At 54.1% G+C, this 24,296-nt stretch overlaps 5 protein-coding genes across 5 annotated transcripts; 4 read left to right on the top strand and 1 right to left on the bottom strand.

Moving 5' to 3' along the window:
- Positions 1–291: 291 nt before the first annotated feature.
- Positions 292–2,278, top strand: GGS23DRAFT_588482 (siroheme synthase middle domains-like protein). The gene is made up of 3 exons (XM_051517550.1): positions 292–512; positions 580–946; positions 1,032–2,278. The coding sequence occupies exons 2-3, from the start codon at positions 839–841 to the stop codon at positions 1,728–1,730; spliced, it is 807 nt and encodes a 268-aa protein (XP_051367538.1). The 5' UTR covers positions 292–512; positions 580–838; the 3' UTR covers positions 1,731–2,278.
- Positions 2,279–9,766: 7,488 nt separating this feature from the next.
- Positions 9,767–10,317, top strand: GGS23DRAFT_391546 (uncharacterized protein). Its single transcript, XM_051513519.1, has 2 exons — positions 9,767–9,990; positions 10,073–10,317. Exons 1-2 carry the CDS (start codon positions 9,823–9,825, stop codon positions 10,274–10,276), a joined length of 372 nt encoding a protein of 123 aa, XP_051367539.1. The 5' UTR covers positions 9,767–9,822; the 3' UTR covers positions 10,277–10,317.
- Positions 10,318–11,803: 1,486 nt separating this feature from the next.
- Positions 11,804–12,383, top strand: GGS23DRAFT_588488 (uncharacterized protein). Its single transcript, XM_051517551.1, has one exon. The coding sequence runs from the start codon at positions 11,908–11,910 to the stop codon at positions 12,316–12,318; it is 411 nt and encodes a 136-aa protein (XP_051367540.1). The 5' UTR covers positions 11,804–11,907; the 3' UTR covers positions 12,319–12,383.
- A 3,140-nt stretch (positions 12,384–15,523) lies between these two features.
- On the top strand, positions 15,524–18,545 carry GGS23DRAFT_588502 (uncharacterized protein). The gene is made up of 3 exons (XM_051517552.1): positions 15,524–15,829; positions 15,952–17,381; positions 17,532–18,545. Exons 1-3 carry the CDS (start codon positions 15,619–15,621, stop codon positions 18,021–18,023), a joined length of 2,133 nt encoding a protein of 710 aa, XP_051367541.1. The 5' UTR covers positions 15,524–15,618; the 3' UTR covers positions 18,024–18,545.
- Positions 18,546–21,183: 2,638 nt separating this feature from the next.
- GGS23DRAFT_601024 (uncharacterized protein) lies at positions 21,184–24,294 on the bottom strand (the record flags this gene model as incomplete). Its single annotated transcript, XM_051519157.1, has 1 exon — positions 21,184–24,294. One exon carries the CDS (start codon positions 24,292–24,294, stop codon positions 21,184–21,186), a length of 3,111 nt encoding a protein of 1,036 aa, XP_051367542.1.
- Positions 24,295–24,296: the final 2 nt, after the last annotated feature.

Below are 24,296 nucleotides of genomic sequence, written 5' to 3' on the forward strand. Positions count from 1 at the left end.
ATCTGTAAGGTAGCGCACACCTATCACGAGATACTCCTAGGTGCCCGGGACAGGTACCTACCTCATAAGTGCACATCCCAATAGCACCTTATCTATAAAGTAGCGACCTGGAAATGACGTATACCAGGTAACTGAAGAGGTATTATACCTTACCTAAGCTGCCTTCGTGCCTAGGTACCTAGGTTATCGAGGCACCTAGGTATCGAGGCACCTATATTACGCTATATATTGCATATACGCAATTATAGTAGTAAGGCCGATAGGCAGGGCCAGCTCCTGCGAGGGCCGCGCCCCTGCTAACAACCCCAACTCCGTCTCCTCAGCTCACCTCTACTATCTACCTGGCTTGGATTCGTCGATCATCACCGTCGTAATTGCACTCAATGCCTCTCCTCTTCCGCCTGTTGACTTCCATGCTAGCTAGAGCTATGTACGGAAACGGCAGCGTGTATTTTTTTATGCTTCAATATGTGCATAACTCCCATTCATCGCATACACATATACATAAGTAGGTAGGTACCCACCTAAGGAGGCGGGCAAGTCGCGTTCCCCTCGGGAATCCGAACTTACATAAGATAGGTACCTCTGCCTCGTACATTTCCCCCTGCTCGCATTTCGGGAATATCCCATCCCATTGTGATCGCATTCTCTCCATCCGAGCCTCTCGATGCGCATCGGTTATCCCTCCTCCCGAGTCTCTCTGAGCTCGGCCTTCTCGCGAGATAGGTACACGCGACGCAGAAGTCGAGGTTTTACATGAAACGTACCAGAGACAAGGTCATGTCTTGATCGCAGCACTACTTCCTTTCTCCCGCCCCATCGTCCTCCCGCAATAAGAATGGCCCGCCCCAGCAATGACCAGTTCCCCAAAGTCCAAGGCGGAGGCAGCTTGATTCTGGCCTGGCAGATCAGGAATAAGAATGTGCTGGTGGTTGGCGGTGGTGATGTGAGTTCTTCGTACAACATGCCCCAATCTCTCGGGGCCCTTGGATCACCTTGCTGATGATTTCTGTGCCATCGACCGAATACAGGTCGCCGCTGGTCGCATCCTTAACGTTCTGAACGCCGATGCCAATGTCATCGTCGTGAGCCCATCCTCTGGTCTCAACCCCGAGGTACGCCACCGCATCGCCAACGACGAGGTCGTCCATCTCGACCGTGTCTTCCACCCCACAGACCTCGAGGCTTTGCCCGTCAGCAATGCGCCCCCAGACATGGTCCTCGTCGCAGTTGACGACCCCGCCGTCTCGACACAGATCTGGAAACTGTGCAAGGACCGTCGTATCCCCGCTAATATTGCTGACGTTCCCCCCGAATGCGATTTCTATTTTGGAAGCATGCACCGCGATGGTCCCTTACAGATCATGGTCAGCACCAACGGCAAGGGACCGAGGTTAGCTGCCAGCATCAGGAAGTGGATCGGAATCCAGCTGCCCAAGGGTGTGGGCAGTGCTGTCGAGAGGATAGGGGAACTGCGTGTCAAGTTGCGCCAGATAGCTCCTGGCCCCGAGGAGGGACCCAAAAGGATGCGTTGGATGGCCAAAGTCAGCGACGCCTATAGCTGGGACGAGATGTGTGGGCTCACTGACGAGGACATGGATAATCTCCTCACATTCTACGATGGGGATGAGGTGCCCCATCTTGACTTGCTAAAGGGTATGCGAGGCGGAAAGGCCCTTGAAGACATAGATATCTTCGACGGATCCTTCGGCTTCAGCGTTGTTGCCTAGTCTGTCCGAGCTGGGACCAGCGATCGAGACCCCAATTCGCCCTGATGGCGGCGCGATGATCGCCTGAGAGTCTTCCGGATACCATGTTCCATCGTACCTAAGCTTGACGCTATCCCAAGGGTCGCGCCGCACTCTCGAGCAAAGGCTTCATACTCAAAGATAATATCCAAATCGGACAATGCAGTCAGCTGACCTACTCCCTTCAAGTCATAAAATAGTTAAGGCGAGAGAGGCTAGGAATTATCTTGCCGGAACAACGTTACTTGTAATATCTAACGCACTACCCGACATGCAAACTGCATCGTCTTCCAAATAGGCGAGGGTGGGCTACTACTAGCATGCATCACCATTAAGCTTCTATTCATTAGCGCATACCCGTCATTCCTGTCGACTTGTTGAAACGGTTGAAAATTTCCCAAGGATTCCCGCTCTTCTCATCGACTATCGATGGATACGTGTAAAAGAGACTGTTGGGGATGGAACTCTTCAATTACAATTTACAGGCTAGATCTCTCAATAATAATTCAAGGCACCAATGCGTCGTACCCGTATCTTATTATTATTCGATATCCGCTCCTTAATTACAGGCCGTCGAAGATTTTAGAACCATTCGACATCCTGACATGAGATAAAGACCTCCCACTGCTGCTGGGGTCTTACAGGACTATCAAGATCACTCGCCGAAGTCTTTTATGGGTCAGCTTTTGTACAGAGATATTCCCCGTGTTCATGTTCAACCTGCCCGGATCCCCTGGGATGATAATACCATAGTACGTTTCGCTACCTGCCGGTCAATGAATGGCGTGGTTAGCAGTATAGAATAGTCAGTAAGATATGTCTTCAACATCGGGAGCCCATGTAGCCACCATACGTCGTGGGATGATTTGCCCTAGGATTCCTCCTCTACATGTAGCTAAGTAGGCGTCATAGGAAAGCAGCAAAACATATCCTTTGCCTTGTTGTCACAGTAAACATAGATGCCTACACTTCCTTATTTAATAATGTTGGCCGGAGACTTGTATTATAGCTTCCTACCCGACACTTGTTACTTCCCAGCTTAGAACTGCCTACCGTTCATGCCCAATATGCAGAATTTCCCTCTTGAAGAGGGCATGTAATACGCGCACTAGTTGGGAAATATCGAAGCCGCTAAGATAGGACTGACTGCACGACAAGAGTGCCGTATAATACTTGCTGCCTTGTCCCATACAAGCTTGTACGGCGTTCTTTAATTGTGGGCAAACATGAACCTCGGAGGAATTTATGTGAAATAGGTGCTACGATGGACAGCAGAACAAGATATCACGGCACAATTTCTTCTCATAGGACGCTGCTTGGGCCCTGCCGGGATTACTGCCTGCGCTGATAACAACGAAGATGTGTGGCTGGAGCTAGCAACCGGTGGCTACGAGGCATTTGCCTATTCCTCCGTGGCCTGAGGGGGAAGTCATTCGACGATGAAGCGCGGATGTCTTAAATGAATCGGATAGCACGCGTAAGCCCGTCGGGATATTCTATAAGAATTGTGTACAACTAGCACAGTATTCACCTCGCGGGAAATGTTGAGTGTAACAACCAGAGATTCCAGGATCCTGTTTCACCGTCTCTTCCTCAACTATCACCCATAAACCAACCACATACCCACACGTCAACTACGATGTTCATGTGGTGTTATAGTAAGAAACGCACATGCCCACCAATATAGGCCGGTGTGTTGACCGATGTTCCGAGCATGGGGGCTCCCTATAATATGCGCGTGGCGCACCGCGAATTAGCACATTCCTATTGGAGCGGTTGATGCAGTACAGAGGCGGATGTTGATCCTCACAGGGTTAGGACGTCACGGTGGGAGATGAAAGGAGTTTTGAGCTCTGGTGTAAGTACATGAAAGCGGAGCCTAACATCCTGTCTCTCGCCATCGGCGCGAATAGTCCAGATTGTTCGGCTCCGATTTATATATGCTCGTAGAAGTCCGGTTCGAGGTAAAAACCCGGTGGATACGACTCAAGTTACGGCTATTATCGAACTATCTGAACATGTCCTTCGTAATTGTAGAGGCCTGCGAGGCCGTATATTCAGCTGCATTTGCAAAGGTGGCCAAGCCTAGAGGGCTAGAGTAAACGCCCTGCTTTTACGTACGGCCGAATCTACTTCGTCTACCCGGGACCGGGACACGAGACGCCCATCGGGACTAGAGAGGAATAGGATCAGCTGGTGGTGATATAAACACTCTACGCAGACGCGAATTCGTCGGAGCTAGAGAACGATGCATACTCTTTCTTCTCCTCTTCCGCAGCCTGGCATGCTGTGACTTGGTCCAGGACATTGCGGTATTTCGCCTAGTTCGGCTGATACGGTGGGAAAGAGGCGGTCAAACGTTCCTCATGGTCGATGGCGCTCCGAATGGGACGACGATCAAAGCCACCCAGGACATCAGAGCAGCCAATACATTCCACGAGATCAGCCTGGCTACCACATATGTGAGGTGTGATGGTCAAATTTTAATGGACGGGGCTCATCTTTGACCTACTTAAGAGAGGGGTTCGAGACGTGGTGAGATAGCTTCGGCAAGATTCAACAGAAGAAGCAAAAAGACGCCCTCGCGGATCTATTTGGCTGAGCATTCTGAACTTGACCGGGGATTCCTTGCGAGGCCTCCTGTAGGTTGGGGCCGGCCGTGGCCGGTTGGTCTGGAGCTGTGCAGTTTATCAGAGTAAGCTCGTAACTGGAAGGGGTGAAAACGGAGTTTCAGAGCTAGGCAGCAAAGAGGCGTCGTTCTAAAGTTCTCCCTCCCTCCCACGCTGTCTGTTTTTTTTTCTCTTGCTTTCTCTTTTCTTTTCACCACAACACATGAACTTTGCAAAGGGAATATACCTACCTAACGTTGCTATACTAGTATCTGCGCCGCTGATATTCTGCATCCCACTAGTGTCTCTTGCGGAGACGAGCAACCCTAAGGTTGGGTGAATGTATCACGAATTTATCGAATTAGATGAGAACGGGAGGCGATGAGTACAGACTGTGTTTGAAATCAACGAGATCTCCTACCCGTCGCCCAAGATCAGGCAGTTCCTAGTCCCAGATCCAGTGACCCCTTGCCCAAGAGTCTAAGCGTCGGGTGCTTGCATGAATCGGAAACAAGCAGTATTAAGAAGCGCTCTCTCGCGATTATCCACATGTAGGTGTTCACTCGATGCCATCTTTTACCCCCGAGCCTCGAAGTGTACTACTTGTGGCTGCACCGGGGCAATGTGACGATGCGTCCGGGAACGGACGAGGACCCCACCGAGGTTACGGCCCATCCTGGAAAGAATCGAGAAAGCTTCATACGTCGATGACAGATATCTGACCAGCGCCTAAAATGAGGATGGTGAACACAAAACCCACGTGCGGCTAGGGTGCGGAAGACTGAGACACTGGGCTTATTGCGTCCCCCAAACAACGCTGGAGTGGTGAGATGACGACGGATGGCCTTCCGGCCCAGATCCATCAGCGTGGTAACTCATTCCAGACATCGTGTGGGCAACGAGTCGCCCCTCTTCCATCGACCCGATTCCCTTGCCTCGCGACACATGACGAACGAGTGCTACCGCTGCAGAAACCAGCCGTGCCCGCAACCTTCCGGGGAGAGGGGGGAAGCGGGGTGGGCTACTGATCAGACTTGCGCGAGCTCTCCCGCATCATCAGACCCCTGGGGGAGACGGCAAGCCGCATTTTCTTGCAATCGACGAGTCATTACAGGTTGTTGAGACCCAGCAGTCTGGTAACAGTCTCACGGAGGAGCCAACATCAGGTCACCGTCTAGCTTCGAATGCCGTGAACCCCTGGCCGAACGCCACTGAAGACTGAGAAGACCTTAACATTGCGTCTTTTCTTTCCCGGCAGCGTAGAGGATGCTGGGGGGGAGGAGGTAGGTAGTGCTGCAGCTTTCTACGCGCCCTCAATTAAACTGGGGCACGTAGTATCTACTCCCCGAGAGAAAACGCGGCCTCGGGGCCAAGCAGGATGGCCATTCATTGCTGGCTCGAGGCTCGGCTACATGCAGTATCTCGCGGCGGCGTACTGTGTAGGTTGGCAGGAAGAAACATCCTCTTGCCGTCACCGGCTGAGGCATCCTGGTCTACTCCTGAGCCGAACTGGCCTCCAAGTCCGGAACAACGAAAACGCCCGCGGGGGGGAGATCACCGTCACTATAGCCCGGTGATCACAGACGTGGTTAGACACGGGAGCAAGTCTGAGTCCGTGTGGGCACCACTAACCCCCTTACGATTTCCGTACCGTCCGTCTACAGCGATAGGGGATCTGGGTCCAGTAAGGTAGTAGCCCATTGTCATCACATCTAAGCACACGCCACCGTGATACCGATCTGTTCGCGATAGGCCGTCGGAGAGAGCCAAGGGGTCAAGGAAACACGAGCCCATCACCAGAGACAAAGGCTAAGCTTGTCTGTTGGTCGCACTGCAGGGTACGCACATCTGTTTTACGGACGTAAATCCTGATGAGGTCGGAGCACACGCATCGCTGCAGGATCGACGGACACACGGAGATGAGGTGCCCAGGAACGGATAGCTGCTTACGCCGTAAGCATCCTACCTGTTAAGCCCAACCTGAAGGCGGTTGGCTTTACGACCGAGCCGTCTCAGAGTAGAGGCCAGCACGGAGATCTCGGCTGGTTCAATAGGTAGCTCGTTCCGTGGTAACTATCGCGGCAGCAAGAAGGGGGCTGGAGGGGGAGAGCTGGCGAACTGCTGCGCCGGCATAGTGTGGTGGATCCACGTGGTTGGTTGGTATCTTCCCCTTTGACGGTGGCATCGATCTCCCCAACCTGATCGATCTGCGTACGACGGTAAACATGGGGAAGGACTGGGGGCCGAGATGGAACGGATAAAGCCACTGTGACAGAAAAAAACCCCCCCAGTCCTGCGGACGAGGGTTCAGCTCTCGGTATGTGGTAGGCCGTCTGATGAATAGAACCTTTCTAGTTAAGCTACCTCCGCGCGAAGCCTTCATACATCCGTAACAGCACGCAGACTTACGACCAAGATACCGAGATGGTTAGCTGCCTGCCCGCGCAGCAGCACCGCCCGGCACATGAGAAGCCAATGACATAGGCACTAAGGGTTAGGTATATAACGTGAAGGTACGGCTGTATAAATTCGGTTGAGAGACTCGACGCAGCCGTCGGGCGCCAAAACTCGACATTTATAAACCGGCTACCAAGGTCGTATGGGGGTTGTGTGTGGTGGCTTGGAACACCACGTTGTTGTAAGGATGTTAATAACGTGCAGGATGATGATCTCACGTCTCAGCACGGCGAGCTGCTGCAAGGGCACGACACGGCTTTGATCAGGTGTCGGGATACCTGGTCTCAACCTTGCGATGCTGCCGACACCGAAAACCACTTGGTAGTTAGAAATTGGCAGGGCTCTACCTCGCTTGCTGTGTCCCCTACCCGGCAAGCCCATCCTAGGAGTCTTACGAATATCACCAGATGCATCTTAACATAGGTACCCTAGGGAAGATGATCGAAAATAAGTAGGTAGGTACCTACCTAGCATCATGCCATACCTACTGATATTGCTGGGGACGGGGATGCCGCATGCCTTGTTCCTCTCGATATACGCCCCGAGGACACGGCTAAGGGATTGAGCACATGCACGACGAAAAGAAAAAGAAAAAGAAAAAGAACCGCAGCCTGATACTGCGGGTTTGTGGAGGTTCAGCACACCAGAACTGGAGTCTCGCATCGGCCAAGGATGCCAAAAACGGCTCGGCTGGTGCTACGGGGCGAACGAGCGATGTAAGTACATACACGCGTCGTCGAGCGGTCGGCTAGGCCTTCACGAATAAGGGAATAAGGGGGTGTTGGGTGTTATATGACAGCGGGAATTCCGTCCTGGCTATTCCTGGCTTCTGCTGTGTCTGTCGTACAACATATACAACATACGTAGCGTCGCGTTGCATTTCCCAAGCGCCAGGATCGGGGAAGCACCCAGGAGAAGGGCGTGCGCGAGATCTAGAGGAAGACAATATACCGCCGCATAATCTCTACGCACCTAAGCGTGTCCCTCGTCTGCTGTTACTGTTCTGGACCAAGCTGCTGTTGGCGATAAATGAGATGGGCGTGGTCAGTGTCGCCTGCTTACAGTACGTATGGACACACACACACACACACACGACACACACCCACGACACACGCACACGACACACATATACACACAACACACATACACACGCACGCACGCACGCATGCTCTCACACACGCTCACACACACGCTCTCCCTCTCGTCTGCACGCGTCTTCCCACACCAAGGGGACCTACGGGGGTAACGCGCGCGTGGAGCCAGCCGTCCCATCTTCTCCTCCTCCTCCTCCTCCTCCTCTCCTCTCCTCCCCTTCCCCCTCCCAATCTTCCTGAGCATGCGGACCATCGCAGCGCCGGTGTAACCCATCCTTGTTTTTTTGCTGACTTGACCTCGCGGACCTTACCCTCAGAGGCACACACACCTGCTGCGTGTAGCAGATCTTGTCGTGCGTCGTATCGGCCAATCTGCCATAGGTATTTCTGCGAACAAGCACACACACACACACCGCACACGCTCTCCCACTGACTCACCCACTGATTCACCCACGCGCACGCTCGAGTGCCGGCGAGAGGGATAGATCGTCCAGGCCTTCCCCTGGTCGGTCAAATAAGCTCTGAAACCCTGCCGGTACTATGGTTTGATCCATTCTCGGCCTGAGCCGAATGGTATGGTTCCTCGAGCTATATGTGGCTGAACTGCTGCACCCATGCATCGAGAGCAGAACATGTGAGCGGTAGTATTCCAGCAAAGCCTCCAATGGCAGGCTGGTATGCACGGGGGCGACACCCTTGCTCACGCGTATGAGATAGGTAAGTATGTAAATATGTATGTACATGTAGCCCTCCTATTCCCTACCCTACCCCCCTTCCCCCCCCTTCACTCCCCCCCGTCTCTCTCCCCCTCTTCGCCTTTTCGCTCTGACCCCACTGCAGGTCATCGGTCTCCCTTGTCAGGATCGGAAGAGGCTTACGTCAAATAGAGCGGCTGATCGCCGTCATGGGGCCGTCGTATTAGGCTTAAGCATGCCTACAGATTTGTTAACCTTTGCCGGATGGCTAGCCAATTATGTCTGCACTTCCCGAGAAGCCTCGAAAGGACGGAATGCTGCCGAAACAAAGGTGCGCAGTTATGTGCGGATAGATAGGCATAGGGCGCGAGGAGGCCGATCGGCGACAATGGACATAGTCTCTCCGGCTATTGTTTAATGGCGTTGGCCCTTACTTGAGCCGACTTATAATATGTACTATTCTGTCAGCTTATGTTTTAGCTCGATTCTTGGTCGATCGTCTATATGCGTAGGGATGTCTTGAATGTTTCGTGAACGAACCCCACTGTCCCGAGCCGCTGATATTATCTCTGCTATGCAGAAGATGACCGGTACAGCCATGCCTATCTCGGACGTCGATCGTGTGCGGGCCGTCCGCCGATTACTACTACTTCTGCATGATTACGACTTGGAGATCAACAGGTTGGGGCCCGCTGCATGGCGACACAGGTACGGTACCTCGTCCGTAACCTGGAATCCAGGAGACGGGGACGTGTCACCTACAAGGGACTCCCATCGCGAATCTGCAACAAACCCTCGGGTGGGACGGAATCATATATCGATTTCCGACGTCTAGGAACCTCAACTTTGACTACCAAGAGGAATACAGAGTGGAGACGAGAGGGGAGGGAGAAGGGGGAGGGGAGTACCCATGGAGAGAGAGAGAGAGAGAGACAGAGAGAACGAAAGAGAGAGAGACGGAGGGAGGCAGGGGAGGAGGCGAGGGAGAGACACCGAGAGACGTTCATAGCCGTCGAGGTTAGCATGTGCGGGAGATGGAACCAACCGGACTTTGGACCAGACTATTGGGACCCGACTCGCTGCTTCTTGCCGAGGTCGAGTACGACATAGGCTAACTACGGACTTTGAATCTAATAAAACGATACCGCACCGTGCAAGCTCTATTTAGGGAGAGAGGCGGGCGGTACCCCGAGGAGAGCTCCTCAAGACCTCGATCTACATGATCCGTCGCGTGTTCACCTCTGCCATTGCCCGCTCAGCAGCGACGACATGGGGAGGGGGAGGGGTGGGGTGGGCGCTGTCGTTAACCCGGCGCAAGGATCCTGCTATGGACATCATGGCGGCCTCCTGTACGACACTGGAGACGCACTCGCACAGCTCTGCACGGGTATGGCTAGCCGGTATGCTCCTACGGCGTCGGATCGAAATTCTCGTTGCCCTTGAGCTAACCATGTACGGCCGTACCGAAGATCTCCAGGAGAGGTGTGACGATCAGGTCGTGTGCGATGCCTAGCATTGATGAATCATGGAAAACAGGTGCGAGGGTGTCGCTAGAAGTATTGGGATGCTGTGAGTGCGGGATGTCTGTCGCTGTCGCCGTCATCGTCGCCGCCGGGCGGCCACTAAGTTCGTCGCTGCGGAGAGTTTGGAAGGTCGTTTCTCATGTCATATGACGACTCGCGACGGGTGTGGCCGACGCCATGGCGGGATTGAACAGAGGGGGGGACGGCGGTACGTTGTAGACCCGGGGCGGCTACCGAATTGACCTAAGGCCGCATGGATGCGTCTCGGCCTAGGTGCCTTGCCGCCGGGTTCGCCTTGGTTTTTAAGGGACGAGGGCTGGTAGACGCGAGACGACGAAATAAAACGCGTGGCCACTCGAGGCGCCAGGTGTTGAGCTGAACAGGGCTCGTTTGACGAGTAGCACATTGCAAGTTACAGTAAGACATGCGATGTGGTTATACAAGCTGTATTCGACGGCACCTGGTATGTAGATATGGCAATGGGGGGGAGGGGGGGGGGAAGACAGTAAGCCTTGCCTACGGAACGTCATGAGGAGGAGGAGACGCGAGGTGTAAAGTATTTCCCGTATACGTATAGACGTAGGTGTAGGTGTCGGTATCGTATGTGCGAGACCTCCTGGAGGCGCGCCGCATCATTAAGGCTCCTCTGACAGGGACCTCCCCCACCGCCAAGGGCGATCATCATACGAGAGCGCATGCGAATGTACTGATCGGAGGGATAGGGCAGCTGGTTAGACATACATACATACTTACCTACATACGGGCGTATGTATGTAGGCCCATCTGTATGTAGGTATGTAGGGAGATAAGGAGGTAGGTGTGTAAGTGAGTAATAATAGTATGTATGCACATACTGGATAGCCAGCAGATGCGTGCTCTGTGCCGTAAAGAGGCTCTTTGGGCCCGCCTTACTATTGCAGACATCCGTACATATACCGGCCAAGGGACTGGCCAATGGCATACAGACGGAGTCATTCACCGGCTCGGGTTCTATACCTATGCTCTTTCAGTGGACTCGAGGTCAGGACGGGAATGGGATGGCATACAGTGTATGAGTATTCTATTTTATTTACTTTCCTCTCGCGACCCGATTTCTGTGCCGTGGTAGAGGGCAATTGCACGGAACGAATGGCCCGACAGCGAATTTACGCCTATTATGCCATTCTCGAAGGGTGCCGTGGCGCGAACGCTGGTAAATTACCTACCTACGTGGCCCCCGGATCGACGCCTTACACGTCGTGATACCAAAACACTCGAGTATTGATACTCGGCGGCAGCCAATTTTATCGCACAGTATCGACAGCGGTGCCGCTGGCGGCCTGGTTTCGAATACTACGGACCTCTCCTATCGCCATTCAGTCCTGTTCTGTCAGGTCTTGCATCTCGTGTTGCCAGAGCTCCTGGACTGTAAATCAGAATAAAAGTATGTCTCTATCTGCAAGGGACGTACTGTATATGTGCGTGTAGACACGCATACACATACATATCCTAAATCCATACGTTGATCGTGTATATATATAATATAGAAGTGTACATATGAAGGTATGTAGGTATGTGTGTGGTGTCCGTATGTATGTATGTATGTGTGTAAATAGTTGGTTGCCCCAGCGGGTCCTTGGCCCGAGGGGGCGCGCTCACAGTCGACCCCCCCCCCTTAACCCCCCCCCCCAGATGACACCCGCGGCGCTGGTTGTTCGATATAATATCCAAGTGGCGGCTGGTGATGCTAATCCTTCTCGGTGATAATTTTGAGACGCTCCAGCAGACAACCTTTCCTCACCATGCATCTTGGGTGTCATTTGCCAGCCTCTCCTCGCAACGTCCTGCTCGCGACGGCTTGGTATGCTGCTCTTTTTTCTTTTTCCCTTTCCATCCACCCCCCTCCGAGGAGCAAATCAACTTCATTTGCAGAAATGCTTGAGAACATTCCTCACTGTAGGAGAAAGTGCCAAATGCCGTTAGAGGGGGGAAGATCTATCGTCCGCCCGCTAAGTCAACCATTTGCGTGCACGATTCTCGGAGGGAGTTCTTGGTTGGTATCTAGATCGGCAAGTCTAAGGGGAGAGAGGTTAGACCCCAAGTCCGTTGAGGCCGACAGGAATCTGTTTAGCTGGCCTGCCCGCCTGTACATATGTCCATACACACTTAAGAATGCGCATAGGGGCGCACGCCCGCACACGCCGACAACATAGGTATACCTACATACACTTGTATGTACACGTATACAATACCCACACCCTTGGATGTGTTCCTCCCCTGTCCGCTCGGCTCCCAAAGCAAGGGTTGAGGTTCCACTAGGGCGCGGCTGATGCCGTCGTCTATGTATCTATTTCCTCCCTCTTTGGGAACCTGCCGCTATGAGATGAGCAAATCTCGCCGAGTGGCACGCCTGCTCGTTGGCTCGGACAGATCTGCTACGAATTAGCAGTCCCTATAGGCGTAGTAGTAGTCCACGAGGGTAGGATGCAGCCCTCCCTCTACGACGTCTCGCAGGTCATCCCACCCTACCACACACACACACACACCTACCTACACACAAGATGTACCCCTACCTCGCCCACCCTCAGACCCCCCGGCCAGCCGGGGCATTCAGATGTTGTATATACCCCTCCAATTGGCCAGGTAAACATCACAGCTGCCTGTGCTGGTGGGAAATATGACGAGCCAATTATATCCCCGGTCATCCGCCCTTTTCTGGTAATAGCCCTGCTCAACCCTGCTCATCGATCTACGGAGCACTAGCACGCGCGTCCCATCTTGAGAGAGGTGCCAGACGGTAGTATTTTGTGCTAGACCCGGTCGAGCAAGAAGGGAGACATATTAATGATGATATTGGTCCGGGAGGAAAAAAAAAAAGAAACAGACCGCGAGCGTGGTCCATCTAATCCATCCTCTCACGTCATAATCTAACTATCTAACCTACCCGCTTCTATAGTTCGATCCCACAAGTGCTGAGAGGCCGCTCTCATCCGGTCCCGCTGCGGCGGTGCTGAACATCACGTCGAAGGCTAAACCGAACTACTAGAAATATACCTGCAGATGAACGTATTTCTTATGCATATGTCAGTTCACTTGCTCATCTCCCTACATGTATCCTACACGCCTGCAACTTTTCCGTATTCTGGCTGATCGATCTCCCGTTGGTGGACTGCCGAAGTCCTCGAATCTCAACCGATTTGACTAGCCCTGCCATCTGTTTCTATTCCGACTTATACAACGTTGTGCAGGTCTGCCTCCTACGTACTTACGCTGACACCGAATCGCACCATCTTTCACCTACACACCCCTCTCTCCTATATTGTGTAAGTCTACTTATCCCTGTCTTGTCATTCCCATCTGTTCGTTACCCTTTTCGTCTCGATCGCCCGCTAACCGTGCGCCTTTTCCTTTTTTTCACTTTTTTTTTTTTTTTTAAAAAAAAAACCCCCCTTTCTATTTGCATTGTTTTTCGACCCTTCTGGTAGTCCTACGTATAGGCCGTACGCGGCAGTACTCTCGTGGATAGCCCACCATCTCTCCCTTTCGACTGCTGTGGGGGATTCATACCCACACGCTCTACCTTAATAGTTAATTAAGCCTCTGGGCCACGACCCCATGGTCTCCTCCTCCCCTCCGATCACAGACCCTTGCATGATTTGCAGCCTTCAAGACATCAGAATCTCGCATTTCAACGGCCAGCATCCCTGTCAGTCCCTGCCCCTTCAACGCCCTATACCATGTATCAGTACTGCATTGCTGCCGCACACACACAAGCATCCGCCCGATTCAACATCACTTGCGCACGGAATCTAGAGAGAAGGGGAATGAATAGTAAGAGGTATCGGGGGGTATTTGGGTCGTAGAAGTCTGCAGCCGCCTCCCGGTGGCCAATCCTGAGAGGGGACCATAATTAAAATACGCCAGGAGAGGGAGACGAAGAGAGTGATAGGAAAAAGAAAAGAATAAATATTAAAAATAAAATAAAACAAAATAAGGCAGGGGAGAGGGAGGGGGGGAGGCATGGGATGAGCAACCGAGAAGGAAAAGGTACATCGATAGTATCCTGTGCAATGCAATGGTTTCTCGACCGGCCACAACAGAAATCTTGACTACAGCCCCAATTACTTACAACGGCGATCCGAGAAATGTGTCTCGCAAGTGGCTCTTCCCATTTCTTTATCTGCTCTTGTTCCCTTCGAACAACTTCCTCCCATCTTTACCTAGTTTATGGGACAGCGTCTCACACACACACGCGCACATACACTCTCACACCTTTACACACACCCACCCCTCAGAGACCTACTTTACCAAATCCCACTCGTTTGCTGACAAGGTCTCCGACAAGTCGTAGTTCCTTAGTCCGTTTACCTGTTCGTTGTTGGTGTTGGCAACTCGTGTCTTTTGGCTCAAGATACGACACGAACCACGCCGAACACGCGAACCTCCGCGGATACCTGCGTTCCTCTGATTGCAGCCCTTCCAACTCCTCCTCATGCGAACACGTTCAGGCAGGCTGCATACGAAGTTTAGTCTCCACTCTGAATGATTCTACGGGATTTGTGAGTTAAGAGCCCTTTGTCACTGGATCGTATCAAGTCATATCTCACTTTTCTACGCCGCAACCTGCCTACCATGGCCCCTAACGTTGGAGAGCAATAAGTGGTATTAATTGGCTAGCTACCTGGCTTTAGCCTCGCTCGTATGACCGACCTGGAGATAGTTGAAGCTGACACGCAACCAGACGAATACGATAGCCTAGGCGCCGCGTATCGTCCTTTGTCAGGCGGGGGGGAAGCTTGGGATAATTCCACCTTCCGAGACTCGACTCAGAATCAGTTTGCCAACGGCCCTTCTTTGCCCACTGGACGGTACGGGTCTCCTACCAATTCCCGCGAGCCGACTCGTCAAAGACCTGTAAGCGTGTCGGATAGGGAGAAAGGAGGCGGTTCCTTCTTAAGCCCTCTCACGAACAGGTTGTCGACAGTTCCCCAGAACTCCTAGCTAGGATTCAAAAGCTTTCAGCTCCAGGAACGGTCTGTTTCCGCTTTGCCAACCAACAGCTAATCCTCCTGATTTCTTCTGGCGGAACGCTCTTGGATGTTTGTTTCATCGGCCCTGTCACCAGAGAGGCGTCCGTCGAATATCAACCCCAAAGATTCTGCAGTACATAAGACAGAGGGAGTGCGAGAGTCTAACCAACAAGAACGATTGGTAGCGAACGGGGTGGCACTCTCGTAAGGTATCACATAGGGCATCTAGGGGGGAGAGTGCTCTCGGAGGGTCTGTACAGGCAGGACCCCTAATTTTCCTCCAACATAGGTCCCGAAACAGGCGTTCGTTTCGGTGCGAAAACCCCTTTCCACACCATCCCAGACCGACTAAAATCAGACAGCTTGATGTCGGCTGTCAAGTTTGAGTATCCAAGCTACAAGCTGTTCGAGGTGAGTCAAGCGGGGCGCGGAGCATCGACGGGAATCCGACCAGGAGAGAAACCGGCAATCTAGTCCCGCGATATGTATGCTAACGTACAACCGCAGCCTCAATATCACTCTCAGAGGCCAATCATCGTCGACGCTGACGCGCTCGAATCCCCCGAGACGGTGATTCTCAGGTACGAGGAAGAGGCAGCTGCTAGAGCGAACGGAGGAGACCTTCGTGGGGATTCCCCGCCTGGTCTCCTGGCTACATCGGCATATTCGAAGCCCCAACCGCCCCCGATGCATGGTAAGCATTCTAAATATACATACGCGTGTGTGATCTCGACAAGGCGCGAGACGCGAGGGAGGCCGCAGAGTGAGTACAGGAGAAGAGAGAAACGATGAGTCTAATCGTTGGCCGAACACTAGCATTTGATTCACCGAGATCGTATCAAGACCCTCAGTACCAATACTCCGCCCAACAGTTTGCGGCTCAGCAATCCGAGAATGCCGCTGCGCAACTCAACCAGATGGCCTTCGCGGCTAATGGGTCGGCGAGCCCGTATATGGCACCGGTCGTGGCCACGGTGATATCGTACCAACCAACATCCGGCCTCTTCGGAACGAAAGTTTTGGTTAAAATCTCAGCTCCGTACGATCTGATCGCCGTCACGGGTCACTTTTTCCTGGCCTTCGGTTCCCACAAGAGCCCGGCACACGCTATTAGGGACACCGGTGACGCGAGCGGATTCGGCTACGCCGTCAGCGGCGAGGCGCCGCACCTCGAAGACACGAGGAGTCCCAGCCCCAGCGTGCCTTTATCACTGCTGATCGAAAACGCGAACGGGCAGACTTTGGCGACGATTGACGTCGGCACGTTCACATATCATGACACTGCGGCTGGGACGGCGGATGGTCCGCCTGAGAGCATCACGCGGGCCAAGGGGGGGTCGAGGTCACCTGAGCAGAGGCAGAGCCCTCCAAAGCAGGAGGACTCGGACCAGTTGAACGCGGACGCGGCTACAAATACATACGGCTACGCTCCCGCCGCGCACCAGGAGGTTTCATCGAACTATGACACCGGCTACCCAAATAACGACAGCATGATAGGAACTTATCACCGTTCGTCCTACGCGGTCGACTATCCCCGGCCTCTGCCGCCCCCGCTCAAGACCCCTTCATGGAGCCCTTACAGCCACTCCCTCTCGGCGGCGCGGAGCCCTGCGTCGTCGATCAATCACACGACGATTACTAGATCTAACAGTATCACTACGCTACCGGTCCCGACATCCAGCGCGCCGCAGCTGATCCGAACCAGCACCCTGCAGGCCTCCGGGTCGTCTGCTGGCGGGCAGTTCAACCCCTACGCGCTCTACTCGACGAAGGCGGTCTTGAAGATTAATGGCGATCTCGAGTCTATGGTGTCGGGGTGGACGCAGGAGGAGTGGGAGAACCGGAGACGGATCGTCATGTTCAGCAAGAAACAGCAGGGTTCGACACTGTCGACGTCGTTCAAGCCCGTAACCGTCAACGAGCGACCGCCCAATAGCATCTGCATAAGCTGCATCTACTGGCTCGAGAAGGACGAGTGTTTCGTCACGAGCGTCGACACCATCTCGCTGTTGGAGCAGCTTGTTGCCGCGCCGGGCCGATTTACGGTAGAAGAGAAGAACCGGATCCGACGAAACCTGGAGGGTTTCCGCCCCCTGACCGTCAGTAAGGCCAAGCCTGACAGCGAGGAGTTCTTCAAAGTTATAATGGGGTTTCCGAATCCGAAGCCGCGTAATATTGAGAAGGATGTCAAAGTGTTTCCCTGGAAGATTCTGGGCCCGGCGCTCAAGAAGATCATATCCAAATATGTGCGTTTTGTCTCTCTCGGCCTCCCCCCCCCACTCCCTTCTCCCCACTCCCTCGTCTCTTCTCTGCTATCGACGCAACCCACAAGATTCATCCCCAACACACACGCGCCAACTCCCAACGCGTGCTGGCTAGCTAACATCTGAATCTAGTCTGCATCTCCTTCATCGACATTACCCCCGGGCCCGGGCCCTGCCTTGCTCCCCCCGGTCAGCAGCACGAGCCCAGGCCTGTACGGCCCACCGCACACGCCTACCGTACCCGACAGCAGCTATTCCCACCACGACTCTCACTCGATGCCCTCGCCACGCTCCTTGTCGGGAGGGGGTCCGCCGGCATGGGGGGCGTATCCCGGCCGCACGATCTCGCCGGGGCTCAAGTCCCACTCGCCCCAAGGCATCCAGATTCCCAGCCTGCCGGCCTCGTACCGACATGCAGATACGAGACAGCAGCCGCAGCAACACCTGCCCGCGCCACCTGGCTACGGCCTGCCATCCCAAGCCCCGCGCTGGGACCCGACGGCGGGCGCGGCCAGCTACGGCGACGCGTCGACGGCCACCCCCAGCTACACGACAAGTCACCACCATCACCCCAATCATGTGTACGGCACTGGCACGTACGGTGATGTCAGTCACCGGGAGTAGCGGCATGACTGGCCAGGGGAGCATGGGGGGAGAAGGCGGGTGGGACGCCCGGCGCGCGCGCGCGCACGCGTGTGTGTCGCGGCAGCCTAAGCGTGACGGTCAGCCATCCACCGTCAAGAGACCGAAGAAGAAGATAAGGGTTGGCTAATAACGCGGAAACCGAGCTGGGGCATCCGTACCATACCACAGCCCAAAGCAAAACCGCCTTCTCGCCACCCGCCTGGCGCTGTCGGTTCCCACTACATCAGTACGAGGTGAAACGGGACACGATCTGCACCACCCTGGGTTCTTTTCCTCCCCGAAGATTGTATGCGTATCTGAGTGGGTGTGGAGGGTGGTGCGTGCGTCGAGGTGTGGCTCGCGATATGAGCCATCTCCAGCTCGGGAAGAGTAGGGGAGTATGCCAGTATGCCAGGTTTACAAAGGCTTACAGGGCGGTAAAGGGAGGGGGATGAAAAGAAGCCTTTGCGATGAGATGGTGTGAATGTGTTTACGGGTGCATTTTTAGGTGTGTGGGTGGGGGGAGGGGCAGCGTAAGGAGGAGGGGGGGGAACGACTAAGAGGAAAGGGGGGCAGACCAGGAAGAGAAAGGGGGGGGAGGGTGGAAGTGAGGGTGGGGGAAAATCTAGCTAAGGTCAGCTGTTGTGGCGCCCACCAATCATGAAGCTATCCGGGACTCCAACTTGGTTGCACGATGCAAAGAACCTCCCCTGGTCATCTCCCGGAATCCTATCTACTTTCTGGATTCGTTTGGGCCATGGGGACGGCCACATCCTCGAAGACCTGCTCTCGTTATATTACATGGACATGGACCAGCACGTACCTATTACCTCTTGACCACCACCACCACCACCACCACCACCACCACCACCATCATCGCCAACATCACCACCACCACCATCCGTCACCACCATCACCACCGCCATCGTCCCCACCCCTCCCCTCCCCGTCTCCCCTTCTCCCCCTCTCTCTTCTCCAAACCCATCCGCCACCACGCCGAGCGTGTTCGACCCACTGTGGCTAACATCGCCATCGCGTCTCATCTCCTCCCGTGTCGAGATCGGGTAGTTTTCACAGTCATGATCGACCCTGCATGCCCAGCCCGCCATGCTTGATTGGTCACAGGCTCGTCGACTCGCAGATACATCTCCATGTGGGTTGCATGGATGATGTGGATGTCCGCCTGTGTGTCTGCCGGGTCCGCGCCGCAGCCGCTGCATGAAGCATACAATCCGCATCACGCCGTACCGTACTCGAGCGCGAGCAGATTGCTGTTGACACCTATTTTTATTCCTGCTTGCACCCCTTCCCTCCCCGGCCCGCCTCGGGTGCCCACCTTTTCGATGCATCGAAACTCGATGTTTGGACGGGCTCGTATCATACACCACACCTACTGGAATAGCTTGACGGTTTCAAGACGGCGGCCTGCTCTCCCCAGAGCAATCTCTTTTCCTGCCTGGCCAGGTGATACACCCACAATGCATATACATGTAACCCCATGAGCAGGCTTTGGCCGCACTGGCACGATCGATCAACCGGGCTCCGCCAAGGTCGCTGGTCTCCATACCCTCCCTGCCTGCCCCGTGGAGATAACGGTCACGAACTATCCGGCACTCCCACAGACAGCCCTGGCCCTCACCGAAATGCTCAGTGCGATGATACCCGGGTACCTATCTTGCGAGGCCGATCGATCGTCAGTGGTGAGCAAACGCTGGCGAGCGAAGACGACCGCCTACTCCGCATCCGACAATATCCTCCCATTTCCCTCTTCGTAACCCTGCATCAACCGGAGGCCCAACCCTCGGGCCCGCTGTATACTAGCGACCTACCCTGCCATGCCCTTCCCACCACCGCCCTCTCTCTCCGCCTGGCCTGGCCGTCCTATGCGGGACTGCCCTCCCTCGCAGGAAACGGTCTGATGAGGTCCTCAGGCTCCATTCGCTTCTCCCGCTTTACCCTATGACCTTCATACTCGTCACGAAACACGGCAATGTACGGCTTACCTTATTTCCTTGATGCATTCGGCGCACTGGGCGTTCTCACCATTTCGGTTGGCTTACCACACCAAGGCAATCCGGCGTCTGTTACCATGGTTGTTATTCACTTGGCGACGATTGGAGATCTGATTCCGAACATCATACTCGACAGGCTAAACGATAGGACTTGAATGCTAGCTAGGGAGGGGCACATGTGGCAGATTTCCTGGTCTTGTTGATTTCGGCATTGTCTTTTTTTTATTTTCTTATCTGACGACTTTCTGTACAGGCGCGCAGACGCTCAACTTCTTGTCCTATTCCCTCTCGCACAGTCTTTCCTCTACGTATTCTTTGCGGTCTTCTCTCTGTAGTTGTCACGTTTTCTTAGCAAGCTTGAGCAATCCTGTGCTCTGAAGGGAGTTCACGACGGGTAAATGGGAACAAGGATCATATGAGCGGGTCGGGAGAGAGGATATTCGTGCATAGGGATAGGAGGTGGAAGGCTCACGATGTAGCGGAGGGTTCTCGGCTTGCCCCCGTACGGCCTATTGTAGCGGTCGGACTATTTTCTCTAGGAACATTTTATACCCAGACTCCCTCGTTATTTCTGTAACTTTACCTAACGTCTCTCTACTATCTCCCTGTTTTCTCTCTATCCTGTTTTCCCTTGCTAGAGTGTTATCTCGAAACGTGAAATGCGTTCCGTCTGGGTTTATCTAATGGAAAGGTGCATTGGAACAAGGGCATCACGACTGGCAGATTCTGGATAGCAAGCAATATACAGGTTGTAAAGTAACACGAGAATGGCGAAGAGCTTTATCTTTATTTCGAAAACCGAAGGCCAGAATTCACATAGACCTCCGGCAGGAAGCGTCCGAGGGGATAATTCGGGGACCTGCCAAGTTTTCCACTACCACCCGGCTTTTCATCGGGTCGTTACAACTAAACATCAGCTGCAAGTCTCAAAGGACGTGAAATAAGATGCTTGGCATTCTTCTGCTTGATGATGAGCGTTTCTAGACTTTCTCTACGCACTCTCATTGTGAGGTGGTAACTCGTCGTCTTGGACTAAGAGATGTCCTGCGATATCTGTGCCTTAGTTTACGTCCTTCCGCCTTACTCTCCAAACGACTACTTTCCGAGGTGGATAGTTCATATTAGATGGTACCGACAACTTAGAGAAGTTACGCCAAATCTCTCATCATATCTAGCAACCTTTGCCATCTATCATCGCCCTCCCACGACTCTTTGGCTTTCCCCATGACACTTCTCACCGCACTTCTCGCCTTGCCCTTCCATCGGCTGCCAATGCTATCGACACGAGGTCCGTAATTCTCGTATGCCGCGACCAATTCTGATGTCCTTTGTACGACGGAATCCCATCCATTTTCGTCGACTAACCAGTTTCTTTGCTGACCCTGGGCACTGGACGCGGACAACTGGATCCCGACCCCCCCGACAGCCGTTCTCCATGCCTTCTCGGCTGCCTCTAATGCCCCCGTCCAATCTCTCTTCCATGCCCGAAGCCGGCATACCAGGGACCAGCATGCCGACTGGGTCGTAATAAGGGGTACGATGTCATCCTCGAATAGCGAAACGACTTTTCTCTCGATGCTACCCCTTGAGGGTTCGTAGATATCCGTCTCATCCTCACCCTTGGGGACAGGCGTTTGGGTTACCTCCCTAATGAGAAGGGTTAGGATGTCTAGGTCCAACGCTTCTTCCGTCCCGCGAATGCGGATAACGTTCCTCAAGCCGAGGACCACATCTTCCAGGTTTGGACTGGGTGTCAGACTCGCGGCGAGGGTGACTACATTGTCCCAAATTCTCCAGTTCGAGTTGGCGAGCGTCGCCCCCCGCTTGAAGGCTGCCAGAGAGTCACGCAATAGTTCGCGAGTAGGCCTGCCCGTGTCTTCCGCTCGTTCTCCAGCGTTCGTGCCCCAGGAGTTCCCGGAAGTACCGTTTCTGACCAGGTCTTGATTTTCTTCGACAGCCTGCCGATACCAGCTCAGAAGGGCGCTTCCAAGATTGTTCCACGTACGCGCGTCCTCGCCCCCGGAAGCGCTATTTGCCGCCGAAATTGCTCTCTGGAATGCCTCGGCCGCGTCGCCATAATGCCCTAGACGCAGCTCGATATCACCTAATCGACCCCACATGTCCAGGCTTAATCTATTCACACTTACCGCGAGCGCATAGGCGTCTCGGGCTTGACTCCACTCTTGTTTCCGTAGGTGAAGCTCTCCGAGGGACCGCTGCGCCCTCGAGAAGCGCTGTTTCGAGATGTTCCAGGCTCGATGGTAATGCTGAGGGTCATTTTCGATGTCGCCTAGTATACAGAATAATCGTGGGGCGTTAGGAGGTGGAGGCGAACGTTCCGGGCCGTAGAAATCAGCGACTTTTAGGGTTGACACGTCAAATTCCGCGTCGTCATCCAGGTCGCTAGCTTCGGACCCCGGAGGCCCTGCAGCACTGGGTGTACGGTGGAACAGCCTCCATCGTATGACGGCTCGAGCTTTGTCTTCGCCTCTGCTTCCTCGACCATTCGGATCCTCAGCCCCTGTGGTGGTACCAGCTAGGCAGAGGGCAACTTCGGCCCAGAGACGCAGCCGTTTAAATATTTCGAGGGCGGATACAAGAGACCCGACCGTGGTCCAGGCGTGGGCGAGTTCCGACTCGAGATGCCAACGTGGAGGGCATGACAAAGCATTAACATACCGCAACCTCTCTGACGCGGCTGCGGACTCGGTAGGTTTCGAGGCTGGGAAGAATGATACTGGATTTTGAGTGCTAGTAGAGCAATCGGTCTCGCGCGTTATTCGGACAACAGGGGCGTGATTGGACCCGATCACGGAGGCATCATCGTCACCGATGCCGTTTCTGGATTGGCCAGCTTCTCCTTGCGTATCGGCGATCACTTGGTCCACCACGGCTTGCATCTGTAGAACCCCTCGTTCGACTGTCCGGCTTCTGCTCAACTCTATCCGTGACCTTACGAGCAGAGCTTGGGTATAGATTTGCCAATTTGTCGATTTGTCGTCGATAACTCGGAGAGCGAACGGGAGAATTTCTTCCAAAGTTAAAGAGTCCGTCGGGGAGAAGGTGTCTCTGAGGGTCGCTTCGGTTAGAAGTATAATATGGTCCTCTGGTCGTAGTTGTGGCTGGTTCTGCGGATCGACGTCTTGTAGCTCCGGAGGAAGAGACGACGGCAGATCAACCGGATGGTTGCGGTGGAAATCAATTTTTTCTAACAACGTATCGTCGTTCAACGGGAGTGCGACTGGTGCTACGCTAGAACCACGTTTTTGGCTAGGCGACGCAGGGTTGATGGTGAGGCTCTTGGCGAGGACCACGAGTTGGCTGACGTCCTTTTCTTGAAACCTGGTTCGCTTACCCAGAGCGCCAGATAGGGCATACGAGAATTCGCTGGTCGTTGTGGCCGACCGTAAGGCATCCCGGGCCTTCTTGTCGTCGCCCAGGAGGATATGGCAAGCCGCTTTCTCCAAGAGAAATTGGATGCGCGATTCCCGCGGCCACAGAGGGCCCGAGATTCCAGTCGCTCGAGCTGGTGCAAGGACAGAAGACTCTGCTTCGCGCAAGCTGATCTCGATGGTTTCCTGGAGCGTGGGCACATCGGTCCAGCGACCACTCTTCGTGAACAGGGATCCTGACCCCAACGACGGTTGGGTAATGAGCTTATAATGCCAAAGGTGGATCCTCAGACGAGTCCAGGAGAGGTGCAGAGGGAGCGAGTGTGGCGAGCTTGACGGGGCTTCCGGCAGCTGGGTGCGTAATACGAGGCCGGACGTGAAGATGAAGCGGGACAAGCAGAAGAGCTCAATACGCGGGATGTACGGATAGGGTGAAACGCCATCTACGTTGAGCGACTGAAGGCAAAGATTTCGAAAAAAGAGCATGCGACCCCCTCGACGAGTGGTTGTTGGCACGGCCGCAGGCTCGCTGCAAGTATCGGCCTGCTCGAGAGCCGAAAGGAATACAGTTTCAAATGCCTCGGGATTATCGAGTACGGGCCCGGCGACGTTTGTCTGCAAGAAAGCGCTTAGAGATGCTAAGCCTAGGCGGATTGCATGCGTGACGCCGAGGGGCTCTTCGCTGTGTAGGTCCCTCGTAACGCTTCGGCCAGCCCCATTCTGGGATGGTTGCGCGACCGTGTATCTGACGAATTGCGTCACCACGCGCCGGGACGGTTCGCCGTGGAAGACGTCGAGAAAACGCGAGTTTTCAAGGGACTTCTCGACGGAAATAAGTTGGGACGGAGGCCAATCTTGCTCAGCCATGC

The sequence above is a fragment of the Durotheca rogersii genome (assembly GCF_024521655.1).
Source record: "Durotheca rogersii strain YMJ 92031201 chromosome Unknown GGS23scaffold_42, whole genome shotgun sequence".
Lineage (NCBI taxonomy): Eukaryota > Fungi > Ascomycota > Sordariomycetes > Xylariales > Xylariaceae > Durotheca > Durotheca rogersii.

Bases quoted from the DNA above. Each gene is read 5' to 3' on its own strand.
- GGS23DRAFT_588482 (XM_051517550.1), top strand. From the start codon at position 839: ATGGCCCGCCCCAGCAATGACCAGTTCCCCAAAGTCCAAGGCGGAGGC. The intron at 947-1,031 runs GTGAGTTCTTCG...GACCGAATACAG, and splicing joins TGGTGGTTGGCGGTGGTGAT to GTCGCCGCTGGTCGCATCCT.
- GGS23DRAFT_391546 (XM_051513519.1), top strand. From the start codon at position 9,823: ATGATCCGTCGCGTGTTCACCTCTGCCATTGCCCGCTCAGCAGCGACG. The intron at 9,991-10,072 runs GTATGGCTAGCC...GCCGTACCGAAG, and splicing joins ACTCGCACAGCTCTGCACGG to ATCTCCAGGAGAGGTGTGAC.
- GGS23DRAFT_588488 (XM_051517551.1), top strand. From the start codon at position 11,908: ATGCATCTTGGGTGTCATTTGCCAGCCTCTCCTCGCAACGTCCTGCTC.
- GGS23DRAFT_588502 (XM_051517552.1), top strand. From the start codon at position 15,619: ATGTATGCTAACGTACAACCGCAGCCTCAATATCACTCTCAGAGGCCA. The intron at 15,830-15,951 runs GTAAGCATTCTA...GCCGAACACTAG, and splicing joins CCAACCGCCCCCGATGCATG to CATTTGATTCACCGAGATCG. The intron at 17,382-17,531 runs GTGCGTTTTGTC...ATCTGAATCTAG, and splicing joins AGAAGATCATATCCAAATAT to TCTGCATCTCCTTCATCGAC.